We start from the raw sequence: 24,810 nt of genomic DNA, 5'->3' as shown, positions 1-24,810 counted from the left end.
GAACCACTGAGCGAGTAGCAACATACTGAATAAAAAGACCATCTGAAAAACGTCTACCTTACAGATTGTGTGTATTATAAGCAATTAACCTTTTTACATCTTAGCATCATTCTGTAACAAAGGAAGGGGAAAAAACCCTATTCTCTTTAAAACACAGATTAATGGTGAGAAAAAATGGGATAAGAGTATTTGGTAAACTATTATAATTATGCTATTATTAGTAGTACAGAGTTTCTGCTACCTAAAGCATCTCCCCAAATGAGACACTGAGGATGAAAATACAATGAAGCAAAAGTCAAAAATGGTCTGAGTTCCAAATAAATAACCTTGATCAAGAGAAGCACTATAATACTAGAAACCATAATTAGTTTAAAAATAAGGGAAAAAAAGAAAATGAGCTAAGACAAAGGTATATAAAGATTTAATGGTTTCATAATGTATTTTTAATGGTTTAATTAATGGAATATTAATAATGAGAAAATATGGCACAGGAAGTTAAACACACAATAAAACAGAATTAAGTAAGATACACAAAAAAGAAGATTTAGCCATTTGGAAGCAAAATATACTAGCATGGTAGTTTTCAATGGCAGGTAACATGCAGAAATTTACTTCTATTAGTAAATCTCTTCCCCTCCATATCTAACAATGCCAAACAAACAAAGATATGAATTAAAGAGCAAATCTATTTAAGATATCTGTCTTTATTAAAAAAGGAAATCATTAAAAGAATATTAAGATATAATCTTAAATCAAAACTTATCACAGCATTTGAACTACATTTACATTATATATTTAATCCAAACTATCTCAAAATTACTTTGAAACTCCCATTGGAAACTATAAAAAATCCTGATAAAGGTGTGCATGCACAATACACTCCTATCTTCTCAATAGCCCAAAACTTCGCACTTAAAAATGTAGTTAAAAAAAATTTTTTTAAATGTAAAATAATTCAAGTCTATGTAACTACAGTCATGATTATCCTTAAAATATACATTTTTATAATTATTAAGGTATCCTAAATTATGTTAATATTTTTACTATCTATAATGCTATATGCATTATTAAGTTACATAAGGATCAATATATTATGTTATACATGCATAGGTATATATCACAAATATCTATAACACTATACATAGGTACATTACGTATATATAAAGCATATACATATTTTATGTATATGTAAATAATAAATATACATAGGAGTACATTATATATATAATATATACATATTTTATATATATATAAATAAATGAAAAAATACCACTAACTCAAAAGAAGCTCTAGACTTACTAGTTTTGCTTGTTGAGCATTTACTGGATCACCATACTGGAGCAAAGCTTGAAACTGGTTGTTTTTTGTAAATGTGATTATCTTCAATACAGCACCAAACTTCGAAAATATCTGTTAAAACATTAAAAGCAAAACATTTCTTCTCTATACTGTATTACTATTTCTTCTCTTTATAGATAAGTATGTAAATTAAACTTACTTGGTGAAGAACATCAAGTGTTACAGGGTAGTACATATTGTCAATAATTATTCTAAGTACTGGACTCTGGGCTGGAGTCACTGCGCTCTCACTAACTGTGGTGCCACTAAGAGGAGTGTTTGCTGTCTGGACAGCTGTCACAGCCTGAAGCACTGCTTGTGCACGCTGAAAATGTAAAAAGAAAGTAATTTTAAAAATACACCTATCATTTTCACTCATACTTTGTCACGTTATACTACGGTCTGTCTGTAATTCACATATTCTACTGGTATTACTTAAAAAATGTTACTTAGGTTTTGGCACCTACATTGAACAAACAATCAAAAATAGGCAATATAACAGGATGTGATCTGATTATATATATATATATATCCAGAAATGGTTAACAAAAACTTTTCTTTAGGAAACAATAAAACTTTAATCTAACATTATTCATTCCATAAAATAGGTATACAGCAAATCTCAACAAGAAAACTACTGGATTATTAAAAAAAAATTGTCTTAACTGATAGATTATTATAAGACTCTGAGCTTTAAGTGTGAAAGATTAACATAAAATTGAAAAAATATAGTAGTTTTAAGAAATCTTGTTCAATGCACTAAAAAAACTGTATATTATCACTAATATTCCTTTTTCTATTACTCTGACAGATTTCTGATAAGAAAATAATTTCTTCCTACCTTATCCAATGTTAGAAAACATACACCAAAGTAAATAATTATTATACATAACAATGACAAATCTCTTTACACTAATTTATGGTTTGAAAAATCTACATTTGCAGATAAATCAGAATATAAACATACTACAGTGATAGATGAAATGGAAGGAGAATACAAAAGAATTAGGACACCAATAAGAATAATAAGAATGTTCACTAATAAAAATAAGTAAGAATCCCTGAAATACTACCAGGGATCATGTTGCTTGAGATTTAAGAAGTACACACTTGAATCAAACTGGGAAATATATTAAGAACTGTGTAATGTTTTGAACTACCAACAATCAATCCATCAATCAATCAATCAATAGAAGTACAAAATCTCATCTAGACAAGCCTCATCATTTAAATTAAATAATGAACTGTGAACTTATATATATTAGCTCAAGTAACTCAATTAAAACCTGTTATTTTGAGACATGGTGAATAGACACCCTAATGCTACTATGAAAAATATATTTTAAAAGGTTTCTAGGGCTGGGGATGTGGCTCAGGCGCTAGCGCGCTTGCCTGGCATGCGTGTGGCCTGGGTTCGATCCTCAGCACCATATACAAAGATGTGTCTGCCGAGAACTAAAAAAGAAATATTAAAATTTCTCTCTCTCTCTCTAAGAAATATATCTCATCTTTTAAAAAAAAAGGTTTCTAGAGTACTTAATTTTTCTAATTATTTTAAGTAGTTCACTGCAATATTATTTTCCTCTTTAGTGATCATGTTCTTAACATATATTTATCTACAATAACGAGCACAAAATACCACAACTTAGAAAAGCTCTAACATATACTGTTACAAATAATAAAATGCTTTTTAAAAAATAGGAATCAAATGCTCATAATATACAATTGAACTAAAATAAAAGGTGAAGTTTCTCTTGCGACTCACAAGTCTGTTTTCCCTTATAATCCCAATACCAAAATGATCTTGGGTATTACTCCAGAGATGGCTATCTACATATATAGACATATATGCATGCAACTACTTCATACTTTTTTCCCTAATATTATTCATTGTTCTCCATCTTCCTTTTTTAGCCTAACAACTGTGTTCTCTTCTATCAGTTACAAATGACTTATTAGATGTTTATTTTTCTATTCATGCAATTAAGATGGCTAATCTAGATTTAAATGAACTTATCAAAACACTACATATACACAGAAACTAGGTGTGATGGCACATGCCTATAATCCTAGCAACACAGAAGGATGACCAAGAGGTTTCCAAGTTTGAGACTTGCCTTAGCAACTTAGAGACTCTGTCTTGAAATTAAAAATTAAAAGGGCTGAGGATATAGCTCAGTGGGAAAGTACCCCTTGCTCCAGTTCCCAGTAGTGGGGGGGGGGAATCATATACAGAGACAAGGACACCAATCCTACGAATGGTGTTCAATAAAATATCACAAACTGCACATCTCTGTAAAATAATTACCCCTATTTTTAAAAAGGGACATTATTAATGCTCTAGAAGTCCAACTCATGCTTACTCACAGTTATATAAATGGAATAATACCATATATATTGTTTTCATCTGGCCTCTTTCAATAAACATTATTTTATGATAATCACCTATGTTTTGCAGGTACTAATAGCTTATCATTCTTACTGCCACACAGTATTCCAATGAATAAATACACCAAAATTTATTCTATTGTTACTGGATACTTGGATCACTTCCACCTTTGGGGTATTATATATAGTTATATGAACTTTCTTGAATGAATCTTTTGTTTCACATATATAATAGGTGCTCTCAAATACATACTAGGATTAGATTTACTAAGTCAAAGACATACCTATGTCCAACTTTAGTGGGTACTCCAGGTTTTCTATCAATTTATACTCCCACCTCTTGTATATTAGCTTCTCTACATTAACACTAAACACTTGATAATACATATTTAAAAAATTTTAGCCAATCTGGTATGTTTATGGTAGTATCTTACTGTGATTTTAATCTGCATTAAAAGCCCTCAAACCCAATCCACTATTTGTGGATCAGGGACAGCTTTCTAGAAAAAGAAACAGCTAGATTTAACAACTGGCCATGTAAAGTAAGGAGTGAAAAATTGGTACAAAGGCAAGCAGAGCACAATATTCCATGTATAGCTGAGAGCACAGTGGTAGTAAAAGACTAAAATGAAGAGAAACCATGTCATGTTAGAGGAACTATCATTACTTTCAAGACAGAAGTATAGGAAAACAGATGGCCACAATACAAAAAATATATAGTCACCTTGGAATAGATCTTTATTCATGAAAAGGACCTGCTGCAGGGGAATAACTTAGTTGGGCTTGTGTGCTTTAGAAAGATATGGACTTGGTTGTACTAGAAAAAAAAATTCAAGGAGGAAAAGACAGTAGATTGGTAAAGAAACTGTTGTAATATAGCCAAGAGACAATAGTGTCTGAGCAATATATGTAGCAGGAGAGATGGCAAAAACTACCATATTTTACGGCCCAATTGTTGTTGCCACTATAACCTTTCATTGCATACTTGTTGCATGGTATAACTCTGTTGGTCACTCTGATTAAAACGTAAATAGAGCAGCAACGTATTCACCAGTGGCATACGGATGTGCATTTGTCTTCTTGCGCACTGTGAGCCACAAGCCCAGAATTCTCAATGCACACACGTTGTCAGTATATTCTGAAAGCTGACTTGTGTGGTTTGTTTAAAATGCTGCACTACTAACAGTAAATAAATTTTATATAGGTGGCATTGAGAACAGCACATCAGATAATGAAACCAATCAGCAGTGCAGAATCTTCAGACACAAGAGATTAAATTTTGTTAAGTACATACTTTGCAACACTGTAGTAAATTTTATCAAGTATAATATTTAGACTGTAATGCACAAATCAGTAACAACTATGTGTTAACTTTCTTTTTCTTCCCACATTGGAAAAATGTTTGCTAAACTATCACAAAAAAATGATGTGCACCAGTTTGGACATATATTCATGAATACTGCGTACACCCTAATCTTGCAAAGCCCAGTTTAATAATAAATAATTCTGAAGTAGTACTGGCACAATTTAAAAAATGCTTCACCTAATTGTCACACCTCTCTCTTATTCGAAAATAATTTGGCATAAAATTGGCAATGATTAAGCAGTGAAATACAGTAGGTAGAAAATTAATAATGAATTGATAGGATTTGGTAATTAATGAAGGACTGTAGGAGAATTTATGGTTAAAACATATTTCATTTTGTCTCTCTTCTATTAGGAAGCTCTAATTCCTATAAGTATATAGCAAATGAAACAAATGCAATCACTGAAGGCAAAGAAGGTCATCATTAGCTGAAAATTAAATTCCCCAGAAAGAGAAAAATGAATGGAACCAAAAGGAACAGAAGACATAGTAAAAACATAGCAATGAAGGGATGACAATTACAGAAATCAGATTAAAACCAGACAGGTTTGCAAGAGAAGGGAAGAGAATGAATACAAAAAGAATAATGGAACATCTAGCCAATGTACAAACAGCTAAAGTCCTCTTTCCTCCTTTGATAGCCCCTACAACTGAAAAACAAAAATAATAACACACCCTCCCTTAAAGTCATCAGAAGTTCTAAAGGAAGTTTTGTTGGCTCAGATTAAATGATGACTCTTTAGCACTAATGGTGGTGGGGATGGGGGAACCAGCTTAGTATTCAACTCATTACTTTACCCTATGGGGAAAGCATGAGAGTACAACAAAATCTAATTATGCATTCTGATATATGAACAAACAAAAGGTTTAGAAGGAGAGTTAGAATAAGATAAACAGCTAACACTGAACAAAAAAGACAATTCAGTGTATACTAGGGTTTTTAAAAAATATTGTAATTGAAATTCTCAAAGAATAAGTCGTAAGATGTGACAACTACAATATAAAAAAGATTGAAGGATATTTAAAATTAAAACTATGACTTCAAAACAGTTTTTTTTTTTTCCCCCACTCCCCTGAACAGAAAGAACTTTGCATTCTTTGTTCAGTCTAAAATAACTCTGACTGGAATAAGTGGCTTACTCCTTAACCACTTTGTAATTCAGTATTCCAATGTTCCTTCTCAATGGGCTTTCAGTGGTTATCCTATTTTAAATTACAATTCCCTCTCTCCCACATACATCCTTCTACAGACTCTTTATTTTTATTCTTTGTTCATTGCTTTCTTTCAATTTTTTATTTTATTTTTTTAAAGCAAGAATGTGGTGCTGGTGGTATAACTAAGGGGTAGATAGATAGCTTGGCTAGTATGTGCAAGGTCCTAAATATGATACCCAAGCACAGCAAAAGTAAAATAAAAATAAAAATGTGTTCAGAAATTACTTTAATAAAAATACTAATAAATAAATTAGGATAATAAATTCCATTTTCAGAGTATATTAAATGAAATAAAACAGACACAGAGACACAAATACCACATGATCTTACTTAAATGTAGACTCTGAAAAAACAATTCACAAATGTAGAGCCAACAGTGCTACCAAGACAGCAATGGTATGGGAGGGTGTGGGGAGGTTCGTCTAAGGATACAAGGTCTCAGAAGGTACAGGTTCTGGTGATCTACTATACAGCTTGAAAACTACAGTTAATAATAACATTTTATGTTTCAAAATAGTAAAAGAATGAATTTTAAATGTTTTCAGCACAAAAAAAAGGAAAATATTTGAGATGGTAGATAAGTTAGTCTGATCTGATCATCCTAAAATGTATACATATATTGAATCTCACATTATACTCCATAAACACTACATAATTATTATTTATCAATTTAAAATAAATAGTAAAAACAAATGTAAAATCTAAGTTAAAAAAATAAAGAACAGATATTCTTTTTGGTATATTTCATAGTATTTTAGAAGTTCACTTCATCACAAGGAATTAAGAGTTTATATTGAAAATTAAACCAACAAAAACAGCTGAAATATTGGCCCTTTCAGGCAAAAACATTACAAGCTTATTTTTTGAAAACTATCAAGGGGATCTCAGGTCACTTTTTACAAAGTAATGAAAATTTATCAGAAATTATTTCCTGATAAATTTTCAATAAAATAAGATATAGTTTATATTACTATATTTATATTACTCAACACAAAAGTATAATTGGCTAAGAATATTAAAAAAAGAGAAGTTTTTACAGCAATCCTACATATTTAGCTCTAAACACATTTGTATGCTATTTTTGAACATAATTTTAAATAACACTTTCTGTATCATATTTTTATAAAACCAATAATACATTCATATATTTTTCCTTCTAAGGTTTTATATTCCAGGAAAATTATTAACAGATCTTAAAAAGGAATTTTTTCTATAAGAAATGAAGGTCTACTATAAAGAATCAAATTACCAAAGGCACTGAACATCCCAACTTAAAATCTAAGCAGCAGTACAGTTTATGCTAATAGTAAGTTCTTCATCATAAACAGAACATTTGTATCTACACAAAATTTTAACTTGTAACAAGAAAAAACAAAACAAAACAAACTTCTAACCAGGGCATTAAAGGAATTTAAATAAGAATATGATATTTAATACTTAGGAATATTATGCATAAAAATACCTTAAAAATAATAAGAAAATACCTACAGAAATATCTTCTGAATGACTAAACATTTTATCTTCTTTTACTTATGAGATTCTTAATACATTTAAAGCCATTTTATTTATGTACCCACACATACTCACTTGGTTTAATGTATTATCTGTCTTTAGTTCTTTGTGATTGGAGTACTGGATATAAATTGGTTGGTTACGAAGATGAGGTGTCACAGCAGAATAGTAATTAACCATAGTAATAGCTGCTTCCTCTGTTGCCAGTTCCAAAAATGCCTGATAATTTAAATAGCAAAAAATAAATAAATATGTATAAAATACTATGAATTAAACTCAAATAAATAATGAATTATAATTCAAATATCTATGTAATCTAAAATATAGCCTTGATGTTCATTTACATGCTCCTAAGAAGAAAAATTAGAAGTGTGTTACTGAAGTTTCGGTATACAATTAAAGCTAACCTAAGAAAGCATTTGCATACACTCTGCTGCTGCATTCTACTTTCCATAGCTCACAAATCTATTTCTATCAACTAAAAACTAAAGAAAATATAAACATTTCCCAGCATCAGAATTCTAATGCTCCTAACCTAGAAAATATAAGAGGTCTCAAAGTCATTAAATATTGAAGGTTAGCTTAACATCAGCTATAGACAGGAGAATATTAATTTTATAAATTCATCTAAATAGTATTATTAGAAATTTTAAGACAAGATTTCCTATTTATTATACCTGACCCCTAATGCTGTTACACATGCTAAATGAATATCCAGATTTAATGACTAATTTCCACTAAATGCTACCAGATAAATATTTTCATTGGATAAACTTAAGGTTAAAACGCTACCAGCATCCCTACTGATTTCTGAAATCACAAAGAAAAAAATAAATACAATAAATACAATAAAAGAAATACTTCATTTGTATTTGCCACAACATTATTCTGACTCTTCCTCAAAACCAAAGTGATAAAATGAGTTCAAAAGATAAAATCTGAAAACTGCTGTGACTCATTCATTTTTGCTATCTAGCAGTAGTTTCCCATATGCAACTACCAGGAAAAGTTAAAATATTTTTTTTTTCAGAAAACTAATCCTTTTACTAAGTGACAGTTAATCAAAATTATAACAATATAATGAAATAAAAATTTGAACTGTAGGGCCACTGTTAAGTAAACTAGTTTGCTGAATAGTTTGTGGTTTTACATTTCATAAACCTTGAAAGAAATATACCTGGTTTTTTCCTTTCAGCATAAGGATGTTGGTTACCTTACCAAAAGGTAAGCCTAAAGCAATAACTTCAGTTTCTGTCACTTCACCAGGTAATTTTCGAATATGAAGTACACGAGAAGGAGCACCATCCATTTTATCTTCTCCTTTAAATTTCTTACTATCATTACCATTGGCTGAAAGATATTTAAAAACAGTCTTTACACTTAAGCGATTCCTAAAAATTCAAAAATTAGGCTTTCAATAAAATGGAGAAAACCATATCCATCAATTATTATTAAATAAAATTACGTTAGCCATTAAGTTATGATTGCTATTAAGTAATATTTCTGATATACATAGTAATAAAGTGATTAGCCAAAATATAAAAATGCAATTTCATAAAGAAACCATACAATAACTAAAAATCAATTATTGCAATTTAGCCATCCTTTTGCAGACCAACACAAATATATCAGGGTCCCCCTTATCTAAATACATTCCCAGATTCCCAGAGTATGTCTGAAATCATGGATAGTACCAAATTCTACATATATCATGTTTTTTTTTCCTATGCATACTAACCTATGATGAAATTTCATTTATAACTTAGACATGATAAGAAATAAAAGAGAACAACTGTAACAAACTGAAATGAAAGTTTGAACTTTAGGGCCAAGCAAATTGTTACTAGAACACAAACATTGGGTACCTAGAGAATCTTATGACCAAGATGGCTACTAAGTGTCAGGGGATTAGCTCATACAATGTAGATACACTGAACAAAGGGATGATTCACATTTTGGGGGAGTAGGACAAGAGATTTCATCACAGAACTCAGAACAGTACAACACTAATAACCTATGAATTTTTTATTTCTGGAATTTTCTATTCAATATTTTCAGCTGAGGCTGAAGCCGGTAAATAAAGCAAAACTCTACATGGGGTACAGATAAATGTGAAAAAAAAATGTGAAAAAATTGGGTTAATAAAAATCAGGAAGTTCATAATTTTACCTGAGAAATTATACATTGTTAAACTTAGAAAATGTCCTACTAAACAACAGGATGAAAGAAGAGAACAAAATAAAAATGATTATGTAATCAATCCATACCATGAGACTCTCCTAATTTGTTATTATCACCATACAATCTATGTATTTAAATATTTTGTGACTATTAATATCAACATACTGTAAAGATGTCCACTTTACCCACTAAAGCAGATCAATCATTAATCATCTTCTAGGTACTCAAGAATAATTGACATTTGAGACTCTAACCAAAATTAAGGACACAACCCCGTAGCATTTTTTTTTTTTTTTTGTATTAGGCATTGAACCCAGGATCATTTGCCACATGCCTGGCCCTTTTTATTTTTTGAGAAACTGTCTCCATTCAGAAACATACATGCATACTCTATTTTGTATCAAATTTTATGTATTTCATCAAACTCCCCCCAAACTTGCAATACCATCTAAAACAATATAATGTACATTCAGAAGTTATCAATAAAATTCTGAGATTACCTTGATCTGTCCTCAAAATTCATTTACATACTGATTCTTCAAACATTTGCTGAGTATAAAAATGTGTTTAGAACTGCTTTAAGCTATGGAAATACAGCTGTATAAAAGATGAATACAATTCCTATAGAAGAAGAGGTAGACTAACTAGTACATAAACCAAGTAATTTCTTGTGTAATAATAAATGCTATAAATCAACTAAAACAGAGTGATATGATTAAAAGTGATTTATCTGAGGACTGCTAGAGGATGGTAGTAATGACTTTATTGTATGACCATAGAAAGTATCTCTAAAAGATGTGAACTCATTATATGTCAAGCTATACTTAAAGCCATCATTTTACTAAGAGTTTCACCTAGGCATGTATACTTGAATGGCTGGCCAATGTATTTAATAATTACCCTATGCTGCCTTTGTACAGGAAAAGTAGTGAGCTCAGGCTTCTGAATATATTATTCTGAAAATCTTGGCTTGCTAGCTCTTCTACATTCCAGAGATATGAGCAACTAAAGGAAGCTATTCACACCTCCTTTCATTACTGAGGAAGATTTGTGCACACACAGGCTCCCCAACTTTCTATTTTATATCATTTTATCTAACAAATTATCATTACGTCTATGTAAGTTAAAGCAGGGAATCGAAACATACACAGGTATCTTAAAACATATAATTAGCACATACACATATTCCTCTGATGTAGGACTAAGGTCTTTTCCTGATAAAACAGTCTCAAGAATAGAAAATCTGTAGTTTATTCTTCTTCATTAGTTTGAATAGCAAGGGCAAATACTTCATAAGCTGAACCACATGAGTTATGATTTCAGGATACTCAAACCAGCAAATTTCAGTTTCGCTTACTTTTGTCTGTCCTTTTCCTTCTGAGAGTAAGTCAAGGGGAGAAAACTAACAATAAAGATTCTACCTATCGTTATTCCTATAAGGAAAAAAGGCTTTTTCTTTCAAATGATTTTCAGAATATAATCCCCACAATGCAAAAGCCTGCCTAAATCTACTAAGAGAATAATTTATTGCTTTGGATTTGTGTTGTACATTTTCTGGACAGTGGCAGCAGATGAAGGTAGAATACTATTGACAAAGAATAAGATAAAAATCTTGGTTTCTTGAAAAAATATAGAAAGATGCGATTGTCCTTTACATCAATAATAACATTCAAAAAGTTAACAGGTTGTGCAATTTAAAACTCTTAAGATTGCTGTTATTATGACCCATCAATCCTATTTATAGGTAAAAGCTAGTTAAATGCTCAATTACTAAAATGGGTACTAAGTGGTAAAGACAGATGTAGTAAAAAAAAAGTATTAAAAACCAGAGAGTATGGGTTCTATGGCCTATGTTCCAACTACTATGCTACAAGATAATCCCAAAGACAAATTTCACATTACAGATGATGACCTAAAAATATCTTTCCCTTTTTTCCCCAAAGACCAAGCCAACTATCAGGTAGTCATCAAAATTTACTCTCTCTCTTCCCACTATCTGATATTCTCTCAGTTAACAGTATCAAGAGAGTAGCCACTTAGTATTCATATGTTGGTGCTATGAAAGTCTTGTCTTAAGGAATTTATACTGTAACAATGTGAAAATGGGAAATGAGAATTCTTAATAAAAAAGGCAAAAGAAAATGCAGGGCCTCAGCTTATGAAACATCTACATCTACCGTATGAGAGAGAAAGAATTAGGTCTGTCTGGACTTCAGATCTATGATTCCTTAGAATAACAGAATAATTTAGACTTCTACGCATGATCCTTTCTCTTCCATTCTGGTAAACCCAGAATAGTTTGGAAAGTAAAATTTTATATTCAATTAACAAAGAATATAGTAATGCTTTTACTCATGCATATAAGTTGGAGATACAAAGTAATAACATTTTCATATACTACTCAGTTATTTTAAAGACTCAAGCTTAAGGAGGATATTTATGGACTTCAAATCCTTAAATGAACATCTTTGTTTTCCGCTGGCTTTTACCTTCAGTTTCACGTCAACTGGTACTGCCAAGACTTTAAATCACCACACCCATCAGTGACCAAGAAACTGTTAACTCTCTCTCTCTTCCTTACTGAGTCTCTCTTCTCATAGCACCTCTTAACAATTTCTACTTCTCATTTTCTTACTTCCCTAACTCATTTTATATCTGCTTAGAACTTCTTGCTGAATATCCCAAAGATTGTTGCGGTTTTCCAAACTATTAGTCCCAAAGTCTTCCTATTTTTACCTACTTATTACAAATATTTTAGCACTTAATCTTCAAAAATTATCTTCTCATTTAATTTGTATATCTATTATTTTAGCCTCACTCACCAACATGCTTTCAATTGCACAAAAATATGAAATAAAATACTTCAAAACTTTACTTCATTTGTACTTCTTTTCTAGAAAAGGTATTTTAAAACATATTTCCTACATATACACTTCTTAGGTTACAAAAAATAAATTTTGATGATTTTCATTTTCATCCAATCAAAAATAAACCATTTTATATCTTCTTTGATCCGTGGATTGTTTGAAATTATGTAATTTCTAAATATTTGGTACTTTTATTAACTTTTTCATTTCTAATTTAATTCCACTATAATCAGGAACTATATAAGCTTTTTCAATAATTTTAACTTAATTGTTACCTTATCATCCAATATATGTTCTATTGTGGTGAATATACTTGAAAAATTATTTTGCAGTTACTGTGTATAGTTTTATAAATGTAAGTTAAGTAAAGCATTGTTCAAATTATCTCTACTGTGTCTTTTTATTTAGGCAAGGCATATCTAATTGTTATCAACTACTATGAAGAATGCTCAAGCATCTAAGGTTGTGGATTTCTTAGTTTCTCTTTCTAGTTTTTGAAGTTCTGTTATTACTAGCATACAAATTCGGGAATGTTAGGATTTTTGATAAACTGAAACTTTAAGCAGTATGAAATGTTATTTTTATACTTAGTGATGCTCCCTGATCTGAATTTCATTGTCTCACGTTAATAAAAGCACAACTTTCTTGTGCTATTTGCGAGGAATATAACTTTCCTTATTATTAGCCTATGTGCTTGCATTTCAACCTGTCTCTAGACAGAATAGTTACGTCTTGTTTTTCAGTCCAGTCTGACAATCTCTGCTTTTTAATTAGACTGTTTATACTAGTATTATCCAAGAAGTGTAATGCAACACACAAAAGTAATTTTTAAGACTTCAGTTTTTAAGGCAATTTTAAGATTCACAGCAAAATCAAAAAGGCAACACCTTTAACAACCTCAACTTCCTTACCAGTGTGGTGCATTTGTTACCAATGATAGGCCTACACTGACACATCATAATCACACAAAGCCCACAGTGGAGTTTAGAGTTCACTCTCCGGGCCATAAGTTCTTTTCTTAAAATATTTTTTAGTTGTTGATGGACCTTTATTTTTTTCATTTATTTACATGTGGTGCTGAGAATTGAACCCAGTACCTCACACATGTGAGGCAGGTGCTCTATCACTGAGCCACAACCCCCCGCCCCCCGCCAATAAATCTTGATTCTGGACAAACGCATGACATGCCACCATCATCTAAGTATCAAATATTTTCATCACTGTCTTAAAAATCCTCTGTGCTTCACCTATCCCCCCGCCAAATCTGAAACCCAACTACTGATCTTTTCTTACTATTTCCATAGACTCACCTTTTCCAGAATGTCAAATAGTTAGAATTACATGGTATGTAGACTTTTCATATTAGTTTCTTTCACTTGGTAATATGTACTTAAGGGTTCTCCATGTCTTTTTTAAGCTGTACGTAAGTTTTTAATCAATGTCTCTGATTTTCCAAAAATGTAACAAAAACTTGTTGGACATGGATAAACACAGATATGGTTGCATTTTCTCCACATCTTTTCATGGCTTGATAGCCTATTTCCTTTTAGCACTGAATATGATTCCACTGTCTAAATGTACCATACTTTTTATCCATTTACCTAATGAAAGATATCTCAGTTAGTTTCACATTTTGACAATTATGAAGAAAGTTCCTGTAAACATCAGTGTGCAGATTTCAATTTCTTGAATAAATACTCAGGAGCATAATCTCTACATGGTATGGTAAAGGTATGTTCAGTTTTGTAAGAGATCACAAAATTTTCCAAATTACTCCACTTGGCATTTCTACCAGTAATGACAGTTCCTGTTGGCCAAATCATCAACAACATCTGGTGCTGTCAATATTCTGAACTTTAGCCATTCTAATATGTATGTATATATTTAAAGTGTATAATTTGACAAATTTTGACATACATATGGATCCATACATAGCATCCATACATAACAACAGAATATAGCTGGCTCTCTGGATCAAAAGTTCCTCATCTAATGATTAAATCAACTGTCATTTAAAATAAGTGAAAAATTTGAGAAAATTCTGAAAAACAAAGCTTGAATTTGCTATGCACTGATAACTCTACTATATCCACACAAAAGAAATAATGTATACCCAATGAATTAGATATTATTATTAATTTGGACATAACTTAAACATACAGGAAGATGTGTGTAGGTTATATACAAATACTCTGACATTTTACATAACAGGATTTGAGAATTCTTGGATTTTGGTATGGGGAGTGAGAGTGGGGGCAGGTGTCTATAACTAATCTCACAGACACCAAGATATGACTGTGTATATATCCATCACTCCCAAGTTTCCTTGTGTCCCCTTGCCGCCCTATTCCTACCACCCTTACCATCCTCAGTACTCCTTGCAAACACCAATTTGCTTTAGTTTAAATCTCGTAGAGTTTCAAATTAATATAATCACACAGGATGATTTTCTCTCATATTTCCCACAATGCAATTTGGAAATTCACCCTACTGTTACAATCAATAACTCACTCAACATGGCTGAGCAATTTTCCATAGTATGAAACAACACATAATGCCAGAACAACCACCCGTCTATCCATCCTCTGCTGATGGATAATTGTATAGTTTTAGTTTGGGGTTATTACAAATGAAGCTGCTATGAACATTCACATACAAGTTTTTTAATGAACATGTATCTTCATCATTTTTCTTAGATAAATGCCTAGCAAACAGGAGGATCACAGAGAAAGTAATAATATTTAACTTTTTAAGAAACTGACAAATTGTTATCCAAAATAGCCCTATAATTTTAAACTTGTATCAAATTTATGAGTGCCATAGTTCCTCCACATTCTTTCCAACATTTGGTAAGGTCAGTCTTTTTAAATTTTAGTCATTCTGACAGGTATGTAATGTTATCTGACTGTAGCTTTAATCTACATTTATCTGAACAGTAATAAGACACTGTGCATGTGTTTATGTCTCAACATATTATCTTTTTGCTGAACTACCTGTTCAAATATTTTGGCCAACTGGTTAAAATAGTCACATTATTGAGTTTACTTACTCTGAATTTACATATACATTCTGAATATAAGTCCTTTATCAACTACTTCTTTGTAGAGATGTTCTGCCACCTGATGGCTTATCTTTTCATTCTCATACTGTCTTTTGGGGCTGGGGCTATAGCTCAGTAGCAGAACGCTTGCCTAGCATGTGTGCAGCACTGGGCTTTATCCTTAGTACCACATATAAACAAACAAAATAAAGGCATGCTGTTCATCTACAACTACACAAAAAAAATTAATACAGTGTCTTTTGGGCTGGGATCATGGCTAAGTGGTAGAGCATTTGCCTCACATGTGTGAGGCACTGGGTTCGATTCTCAGCACCACATAAAAGTGAGTAAAATAAAGGTCCAAAAACAACTAAAAACATATTTTTTTAAAAAAGTATCTTTTAAAGAACAGAAATGTTTAATTTTGATGTCGAGTTCCATTTGTTTTTTTAATAGACTGTGCTTTTAGAGTCATGTCTAAGAAATTTCTGCTTAACCTTAAGTCACATCTTCTATTTTTCATATAGCAGTTTTATTTTAGGTATTACATTTAGGTTATGGTCCATCTGAAGCTAACTTTCATATGAACTGGAAGATACAGGTCCAGTTAGGTTTTGTTGTTGTTGTTGTTGTTGTTTTTGCATATGGCTATACCCAATTTTTTCAGCACTCAAATAAACTGTTTCTCTACTGAACTGACTTTGCACTTTTATCAAAAATCAGTTGTCCATAATTGCATGAGCTTACTTCTGAACTCTCGATTCTGTTCCACTGATCTGTTTCTTTGCACCAACAAAATACTGTTTTAATTACTGTAGTTTAACAGTAATTCTTGATAGGCAGTCAATGTTCCAATTTTTTCACTATAGCTTTTCGCTATCTATACTTTTGTTATTTTTAGAGACAGTACATGGAATTTCAACAAAATTGAGAGCGGGTTTTGTTTTCTAACATCTTTACCATTACCAATACTCCTCTCTACCTTCCTGCAGCTCTACAACGCCACACAGTCTAAAGATATCATCTATTATTTTAGTACAGGTGTTGATTTCCTGTTAAATGTCTTTTTCCTAGCTGTTTTGAAGAGGTATTCTTTATGATTAGTTTTCAATATTATAACTATTATAATAATTAGTTTTCAATATTATGTATCTAAGCATACATCTACACGTGAGGCTTACTGAGTTTCTCAGAACTATGTTGTTGATATTTCTTCTAATATTTTACAAGTTTTTGGTCATTCTAGTTCCATGCACACATATATAAGATATACTTTTTATAGAATACATTTTTTGCCCCATTTTCTGAACACAATATACACACATATATGCAAAAGACACATTTTTTTGCCCTAATTTGTCTGTTCATTCTCTGGAATTCCAATTACATATATGTTAAGACTGCTTGAATGTCCCACAGGTATATTGTCTTCTTTGGGTGAATACTGAATGAATTATATCCATCTGAATTCAAGTTCTAACCTTTCTTCTGTTGTCTCCATTCTATTAATCCTAACCAGTAAATTTTCTAGTTTTCCATCAGACTTTTTTTATATGCTTTCTTTATAGTTCTCAACACATTACTCCATCTGTTCACTCATTATGTCAAATTTTTCCTTTATAGTTTGAAAATATTTAGAGTCCTTGTCTGCTAATTCTAATAACTAGGTCATTATAAGAATCTGCTCCTATTGAATGTTTCTTCTCTGGTTTATGGGTTTTGTTTTTCTGCTTTTTCACAACTTGTATTTTTTTTGGGGGGGGGCAGTATCAGGGATTGAACTCTGGAGCACCTGACTACTGAGTCACAACCCCAGCCCTATTCTTTGTATTTTATTTAGAGACAGAGTTTCACTGAGTTGCTTAGCTCACTGAGGTTCGCTTTGAATTTGCGATCCTCCTGCCTCAGCCTCCTGAGTCGCCAGGATGACAGGCGTGTGCCACCACATCCAAGTACAACTTGTATTTTTTGATGGCATGCTACCAATGGACAACAGTTGTAAGCCTGAATCTTGTTGTCTTCCATAAAGACTGCTGTTTTATTTTGGCAGGCAATTAAATTACTGATGAATCCTTAACATCCTGTCAGGTTAGACTTTCAAGTTTCTTTGATGCATGGCACTTCCTAGAATATGATTCTTTTATGTCATGGGCTTTCTGTATTCTAAAGTGGATGCTTAAGATACTCTGCAAGGTATCTGCATTCTAACTTTCCAAAACTCCAATGTTTCTGAGCACTGTTCAACCTACAGAATCACCATGTAGCTGCCAGGCCTAGAGCAGGCAATTTCTGATACACTTAGCGAAGTCTCTGCCCACACATATGAAACATAGCCATTATCCAACATTATCAATGAAGTGAACTACACCAAATTCTGCCCACTGTCCAATGCTTAAACCTCTTAACAATTTCTTTTCTTCAGAACCCTTTCCCACAAATCTCAGATGTTTGAGCTCCTCTAAATTCCAATCTCAGTCTCTTCAGTGAGAACTCTATGCTTTACTCAGGCTCTATTTCCCTGTGCTAAAGCAGAAAGGTACTCCAAAGTTGAAAGTTAATAGATTCTCCTCATGTGTATCCTTTCACTCAAGATAGTGATCTTGTACTTCTGTTCATCAATTCCAGACAGCAGCTGTCCTAAGTATTTTATTCTGTTACACAGCTTTTGGTTTGGGGGGTACAATGGAAAAAAAGAGGCCAAGGCTGCTATCATTTACTCTCTCATGATCCTGAATATTAACTTTTAAAACATTCAAACAGTGGGGCTGGGGTTGTGGCTCAGTGGCAGAGCACTTGCCTGGCATGTGTGAGGGCCTAGGTTCAAATCTCTACATATAAATAAATAAAGGTCCACTGACAACTAAGAAATAAAAATTAAAAAACCATTCAAACAGTATTTATTATGTATTGTGTCAAAAAAAAGACAAAGCAAGAGTTACAGACAATTGAGACTTTTTTCAATTATCTGCACATGACACTTTGGTTAACAAAACCATGGCCTTGTGGTTTTACTGTGTAATCACTGCACAGAAAAATTAGTAAAAATATGTATTGACTTTGGTCTTTTTAACCATAAAACTAAGGTCTCAAATTTATTTACAGATGGACATTAAATCAACAATATAATTTCAGATATACAGAATTCAGGAAAAACAAGACTAAATAAATCATGTTAAATTTCCAACTAGATAACCTAAGGAAAATCAATTCAAAGAATTAAAATATTGGCACAGCAAATAAAAAAGGATGATGCCACAAAAAGAAAATGATGTACCTTAATTGTTTAGTCTTTATTTATACTTTAGGCTTTAGAATTCATGGAATAAAGAAGAAATACTTCAAAACAGATGACACAAACAAAAAAAATAAAAATACAAGAAGAATATAAAAGGGGCATCTGAGATTATAACAGGAAAGAGGAATGGTTATACTTTGGTGGTTTAAAAAAAAAGCAATCAAGAACCAGGAGCAGTGACAATGTCTTTAGTCTCAGATATTCAGGAGTCTGAGAAGCTGAGGCAGGACGGAGGATCACAGAAGGTTACTGCGTTCTAGGATAACATGGGCAACATAACAAGACCTCATGTCAATAAATAATAAATAAATAATCAAGGATTTCAAGGTAATCTCAACACATTGAAATGATAAATGATGTAATAATGTTTGGGATGATAGAAATGTCAATTCCCTAATCTAATTACACACAGTACATATTTGAATTACTATATGTAAATTTAAATTGTAAAAAAATTTTAAAAAATTAAATCATGATATAATCAAAAACAATAAATTTGTTTAAGACTTTAGGTATTTTATTTAGAGACAGAGTTTCACTGAGTTGCTTAGCTCACTTTAGGTCTTAAACAAATTTATTGTGGTAGAATGCTTGCCTAGCATGTGCAAGGACTTATGTTTAAGTTCCAGGACCACAGGGAAAAAGGAGACTTAATTTTTAAAAAAGACTTAAAGTTACTTGCCCATAAAGTCACCAACTTCAGAATTTCTGACTTGAAACATAAATACTCTAATAAAATTTTCTCTAAAACATTTCAATAAGGCATTTAAAAATTAAAAGAACATAAATACTCCAATAAAATTTCCTTTAAAATGTTTTTAACACAGCATTTAAAAGTAAAGACTAAGAGTACAGAGTAAATTTTAGTTTTAACATTCTACTCCATAAAATAGTAAATGACAGGCTTATTAAGAGAATAACAGTTACCTGTAACAACCATGCCACTCATATTAGAGTTTGGACTACTGAGAACACTGCCTGAGAGTAGTTCGTCAGATCCTCTCTATAAAAACAAAAAAATTAACATAAGACATCTTTAAATTTTAAAATATTAATATGAAAATATCACTTACCTGCAATTCTTCAAATATTCACTTTAAAAATATTACAAATATTACACTATGGCAATAGTTAAAAATTTTTAATCCCTTTAAAAAAATTAACTTCATCCCTCTCTTCACATATCTATTCTTCTGAACATAATCTTCAACAGCAAAATTAAATACTTATGTATACATCATGACTAAAACACTGAAAACAAAAGCAAAATCTTTGAAATAAGAAATTTCTTTCTGTAAAAATTAAAAAGAAACTGAATCATGTCCTTAAATCCTTTAATGAAAAGGTTATACCTTTTTATGTTCAGAAACTGCCAGCAATATTTTAACTATTTTGAAAATCCTTGCATTTACAGAAACATGCATGAACAGAATATTTAAAAGAGTTAAATCAACTGTTGTGCCTATTTTAAGTATGTGTATATTACACACAAGGGTATTAATAATAACTAAATACTGGCTGATTTAAATAACCAGCATAAAGAAGCTGAATGGTACTGTGATAATGAAAAAAATGTTTAAAAGATAATTTATTAAAGCATTTTAAAAAGTTCAAAAAGAAAATCAAACTAACCCAGAAATTTCTGCAAATTTGTATTTAAACTCATAAGCTGTATCAGGATATAAAAATGTTTAAAAAAATACTTAGGTCATATTTCTTAAATGTTTTCAAAACCTTCTACATAGCCTCAAATTGCTCATAAAAACACAAGTAGGAGAAAAATAAAAATATGCTTTCAGACAGACCACATTAATGCCATATTTATACCAAATCTAATTCCTAATAAAGGTATGGAAGATCTGTCATGGCATAGTTAGTATCTACAAGAACATGATGAGCAGAAATGGATAGGACAGAAATTTTCAAAGTATGGTCCATAAGACCAGCAGTAGACTCAGAAGCTTCCTGGCAATGTGTATTTCCCAAGTCTAATCCAGACCTACTAAATAAACTCTTGAGGGTAGGACCCAGCAACCCAAATATAACAAAATCTCTAGATGTTTCTGCTACAAAGATAAAAATATTTTATAAGTATATATTCATATTGAACATATATTCATATTATAATAAAATATGATTATATTACCTAAAATTTTTAAATGTTACATATATTTCTTTGTTTTATTTCTTTATGCAGCCTGGTTCATTACCAAAAATTTAAAAATGCTGCCTATATTTCTTTATGTTTTCATGACAAGTATTCAACCATAGTGTTAAAAAATCAACTCTGGACCTTAGGTTCCACTTATTAACTATGTAACTCTGTTAATCATGCTAAGCCTTAAATTCTTCATTTACAACATCTACATCAGAGCCCTTAGAATTAAATGTGATAATACACACACAGTGATTACCAGGCAAAGTGCCTGACCCCCATCAGTAGTGTTCACTGCAACATTCCCAAGAATCAACCATAGACAAGGTCCACACAGATAATGCTATGGTTTGGATAAATGTCCCGCTAAGGCCCTTATGGTAAAGACCTGGTCCCAGCCTATGGCACTATTAGAAGGTGGCTGAACCTTTAGAAGGTGGGGACTAACGAGAGGTATTCTGGTCATTATGAACATGCCCTTGAAGGGGATACCAGGACTCTATATTCTTTTTCTTCCTCTCATTTAATTTCCAGTCATGAGACGAATGGACCACTACCACTGTGTACTCCTGCTATGATATACTGTATCACTGCAGACCCAAACCAAGAGGATCAATTGGTCATGTTCTGAAATGTCTAAAACTGTAAGCCAAAATAAATCTTTTATTTTTAAGTTGATTTACCTCAGACATTTGTTACACAGTTATCAGAAAGCTGAAAAATACAAATAGTGAAGGAATATTATCATTAAAACCTGGTACATATTTCAGTACCCCTTATTTGAGGGAAGGGGAGTGTTCCAATACCTCCAGTGGATGTCTGAAATCTCAGGCAGTACTGAACCCTGCATATATTATGATTTTTCCTATTTGTGCTACAGCACTGCCACATGGTACCAGTTAGTCTGTCCTTACAAGCTTTATGCTCTAGTGCTTCCTTTGCATCACTACTCTTGACTGTGAAGCCATTATTAAGTAAAATAAGAGTTACTTGAACCCAAGCACTGTGATGCCACAACAGTCCATCTGATATCTGTCATCTAAGCTGGTTACTAAGGGGCTAACGGGTGAGCAATATATACAATGAGGATAGGCTAGACAAAGGGATGATTCATGTTCCCAGGCAAGATGAAGCAGCATGAGATTTTATCACACTGCTCAGAATAGCACACAATTTAAAACTGATGGATTATTTCTGGAATATTCATTTAATATTTTCAAATTGAGGCTAACTGAAGGTAAATGAAACTACACCAAAAGTGAAACCATGGATAAAGGAGAATAAATGTATTTTAGAGAATGTATTTTTCTTGGGTTAAATAAATGAAAACATGTTAACCATAAACAAAGAAAGGGTGGCCTCCAACCATAGGAGGTACCTTACACAGAGCAAATAAAATCAGCCCCTCCATTAATCAACGAAACTGAAGATCAGTTTTTGTATTGTTTTGTTTTGTTTTGTTTCTGGTACCAAGGATTAAACCTAGGGCTCTTAACTACTGAGCCACATCCTCAGACCTTTTTTAAAATTATTTTTAATTTTGAGACAGGGTCTTGCTTTGTTGCTTAGGGCCTCACTGGTTTATAGGTTGCTGACAGAGAGCCCAGTGTCACCAGATATTCTTAAAAAAAAAGAAAGAAAAAAATTCTGCAGAGACCCAAAATACTTTCCTCACTGTATCATTCTTTTAATTGTTGTGAATGAAAACATTCCAACCTAGTGCATCACAAGTAATTCTGGAAGATGATGGGTTCAGGAAATCTTAAAGTCTATGGGAGTAAAGAAAGCTTATAATTCTAACTTATGGTATGCAGAATGCTCTTTTCTTCCTTTCTGCAATGAATCTTTATGCCTGACAAAGTCTTTTTAAAAATTGTGTGTGGTCATTTCTCTTCATTAAAGGATTTCATACCTGCTGTTAAGACAATACATTTAATAGGCATCATAACTGAATCAGAAGAGTAAATATCAAATTATTTGTAATTTTGAGAACTTATAAATTTGAGTATTTTTAAAAATTACATTTTTATTAAAAAAGCAATTAGTTTGCCTTTCCACTGAGTCAAGGGTTTACTACCATTATGCTCAAAAGAAGTGATGTGCAATACTGGCAAACATTAACATTATCACACTGATGGAAATTTTTACATAAAATTTCTCAGCCTACTTGTTTACCTTGGAATATACATAAAATTTATAAAATGGTAATGAGTGGTTGCTGTTCCACATTAGTAGAACAAATGAAATTAGTACTAAACTTGGAATAAAAAATTTCTACTCTTGAAAATTTTTAATTCATCTAAGAAAGAAGTCAATTGATTTTAGATTCAACTAAAAAAAACAAATGTTAAGATTGGCAATAAATGTTTTGACAAAGAAACAATCTTCCTGTGTAATATCAATGACCATTTAAAAAAAAGTAAAAATAAAAAAAAATTAGCATCCCACAGAAACAATAAGGAGAATGTTCACAGAAGAAAAAAATCCATTGGTCAATCAGAAGGTTTTTAAAAAGGTAATTTCATAACTAGACACAGAATAGAGACTATTTGGTATTAATTTCAATGACAAAAATTTGATTTTTCTTCTCATGGTTATTGGACATTTTTGTTCATACTAATAGCTCAATTCAACTACCATCTACCACTCCCAAGTATTAGAGCTATCAGGCTGCAAGAAAGCAATCAAAAACTGTAGGTTGAAGCTTGTAAGAGTCCCTGGGCTGTGCCAGAATTCAGAACTGAGATCTGGCCAAAAGCTTTCTCTTCTGGAGATGACTACCTAGGGAATAATGGCAGAAAGACACGGATAGAGGACAGAAATATCAAGTTCCTGAGGCAAACTAGATTTTCAGAGAAGGAAGGTCCATGTTCAAGCAAATATATGTGTTCTCAAACAGGGCAAAGAAATGAATAGGTAGGAGTATGCTACACTATCAGAGACTAGTGAAGAAGTAACTCATAAAACCAGTAAAAATACATAAATCATATACTAAAGAGGATCAATGAAACCAAAAGCTGATTAAAAACAACAACAAAGAGAGGGACTGCCACAGAGAATAACCAAAAGGGGAAAAAAAAAAAAGCACAATTAATACATCATCAGAACAAGCAGCCAAAAACAAAAGCTTGGAGATAAAAGAAACTTGCTTTGGTGTATAACATTATGGAGTAGATTGCTCTCTCTTCCTACATTAGATCTTTTCTCATGAAAGAAATATCTTGCTACATTCTGCTATCTTGTAGCTTATCCTTTATCCTAAGATATATATACACATACACATACACATAATGTGTGTGGGGTGGACAGAGGTTGCACTCTGGATTCTGGATTTTAAGTTAATTGCCCAACTATGGGGCGGGGCAGTGGTGAGCAACGGATCCCTACCCAATATGCAAACAAAAGATAATTTGAGTACCAAAAGTAAAAAGAGAAGCTTCAAAAAATTTAGAA

General features: G+C 31.8%; 1 protein-coding gene across 5 annotated transcripts in view; it reads right to left on the bottom strand.

Annotated features, from left to right (window-relative positions):
* Ptbp2 (polypyrimidine tract binding protein 2) overlaps nt 1-24,810 on the bottom strand; it is a 72,378-nt gene that overhangs the window by 30,521 nt on the left and 17,047 nt on the right. For all 5 annotated transcript variants that reach the window (XM_078026792.1, XM_078026793.1, XM_078026794.1 and 2 more), the window contains exons 3-7: nt 20,130-20,205; nt 8,997-9,169; nt 7,895-8,038; nt 1,499-1,663; nt 1,300-1,410 (exon numbers count right to left, since the gene is read on the bottom strand). In XM_078026792.1, coding sequence (XP_077882918.1) covers nt 1,300-1,410; nt 1,499-1,663; nt 7,895-8,038; nt 8,997-9,169; nt 20,130-20,205 — 669 coding nt within the window. The remainder of the gene's footprint in view (nt 1-1,299; nt 1,411-1,498; nt 1,664-7,894; nt 8,039-8,996; nt 9,170-20,129; nt 20,206-24,810) is intronic.

This window comes from Ictidomys tridecemlineatus, chromosome 11, assembly GCF_052094955.1.
Source record: "Ictidomys tridecemlineatus isolate mIctTri1 chromosome 11, mIctTri1.hap1, whole genome shotgun sequence".
Taxonomy (NCBI): Eukaryota; Metazoa; Chordata; class Mammalia; order Rodentia; family Sciuridae; genus Ictidomys; species Ictidomys tridecemlineatus.
This window is presented reverse-complemented; position numbering and strand designations above follow the sequence as displayed.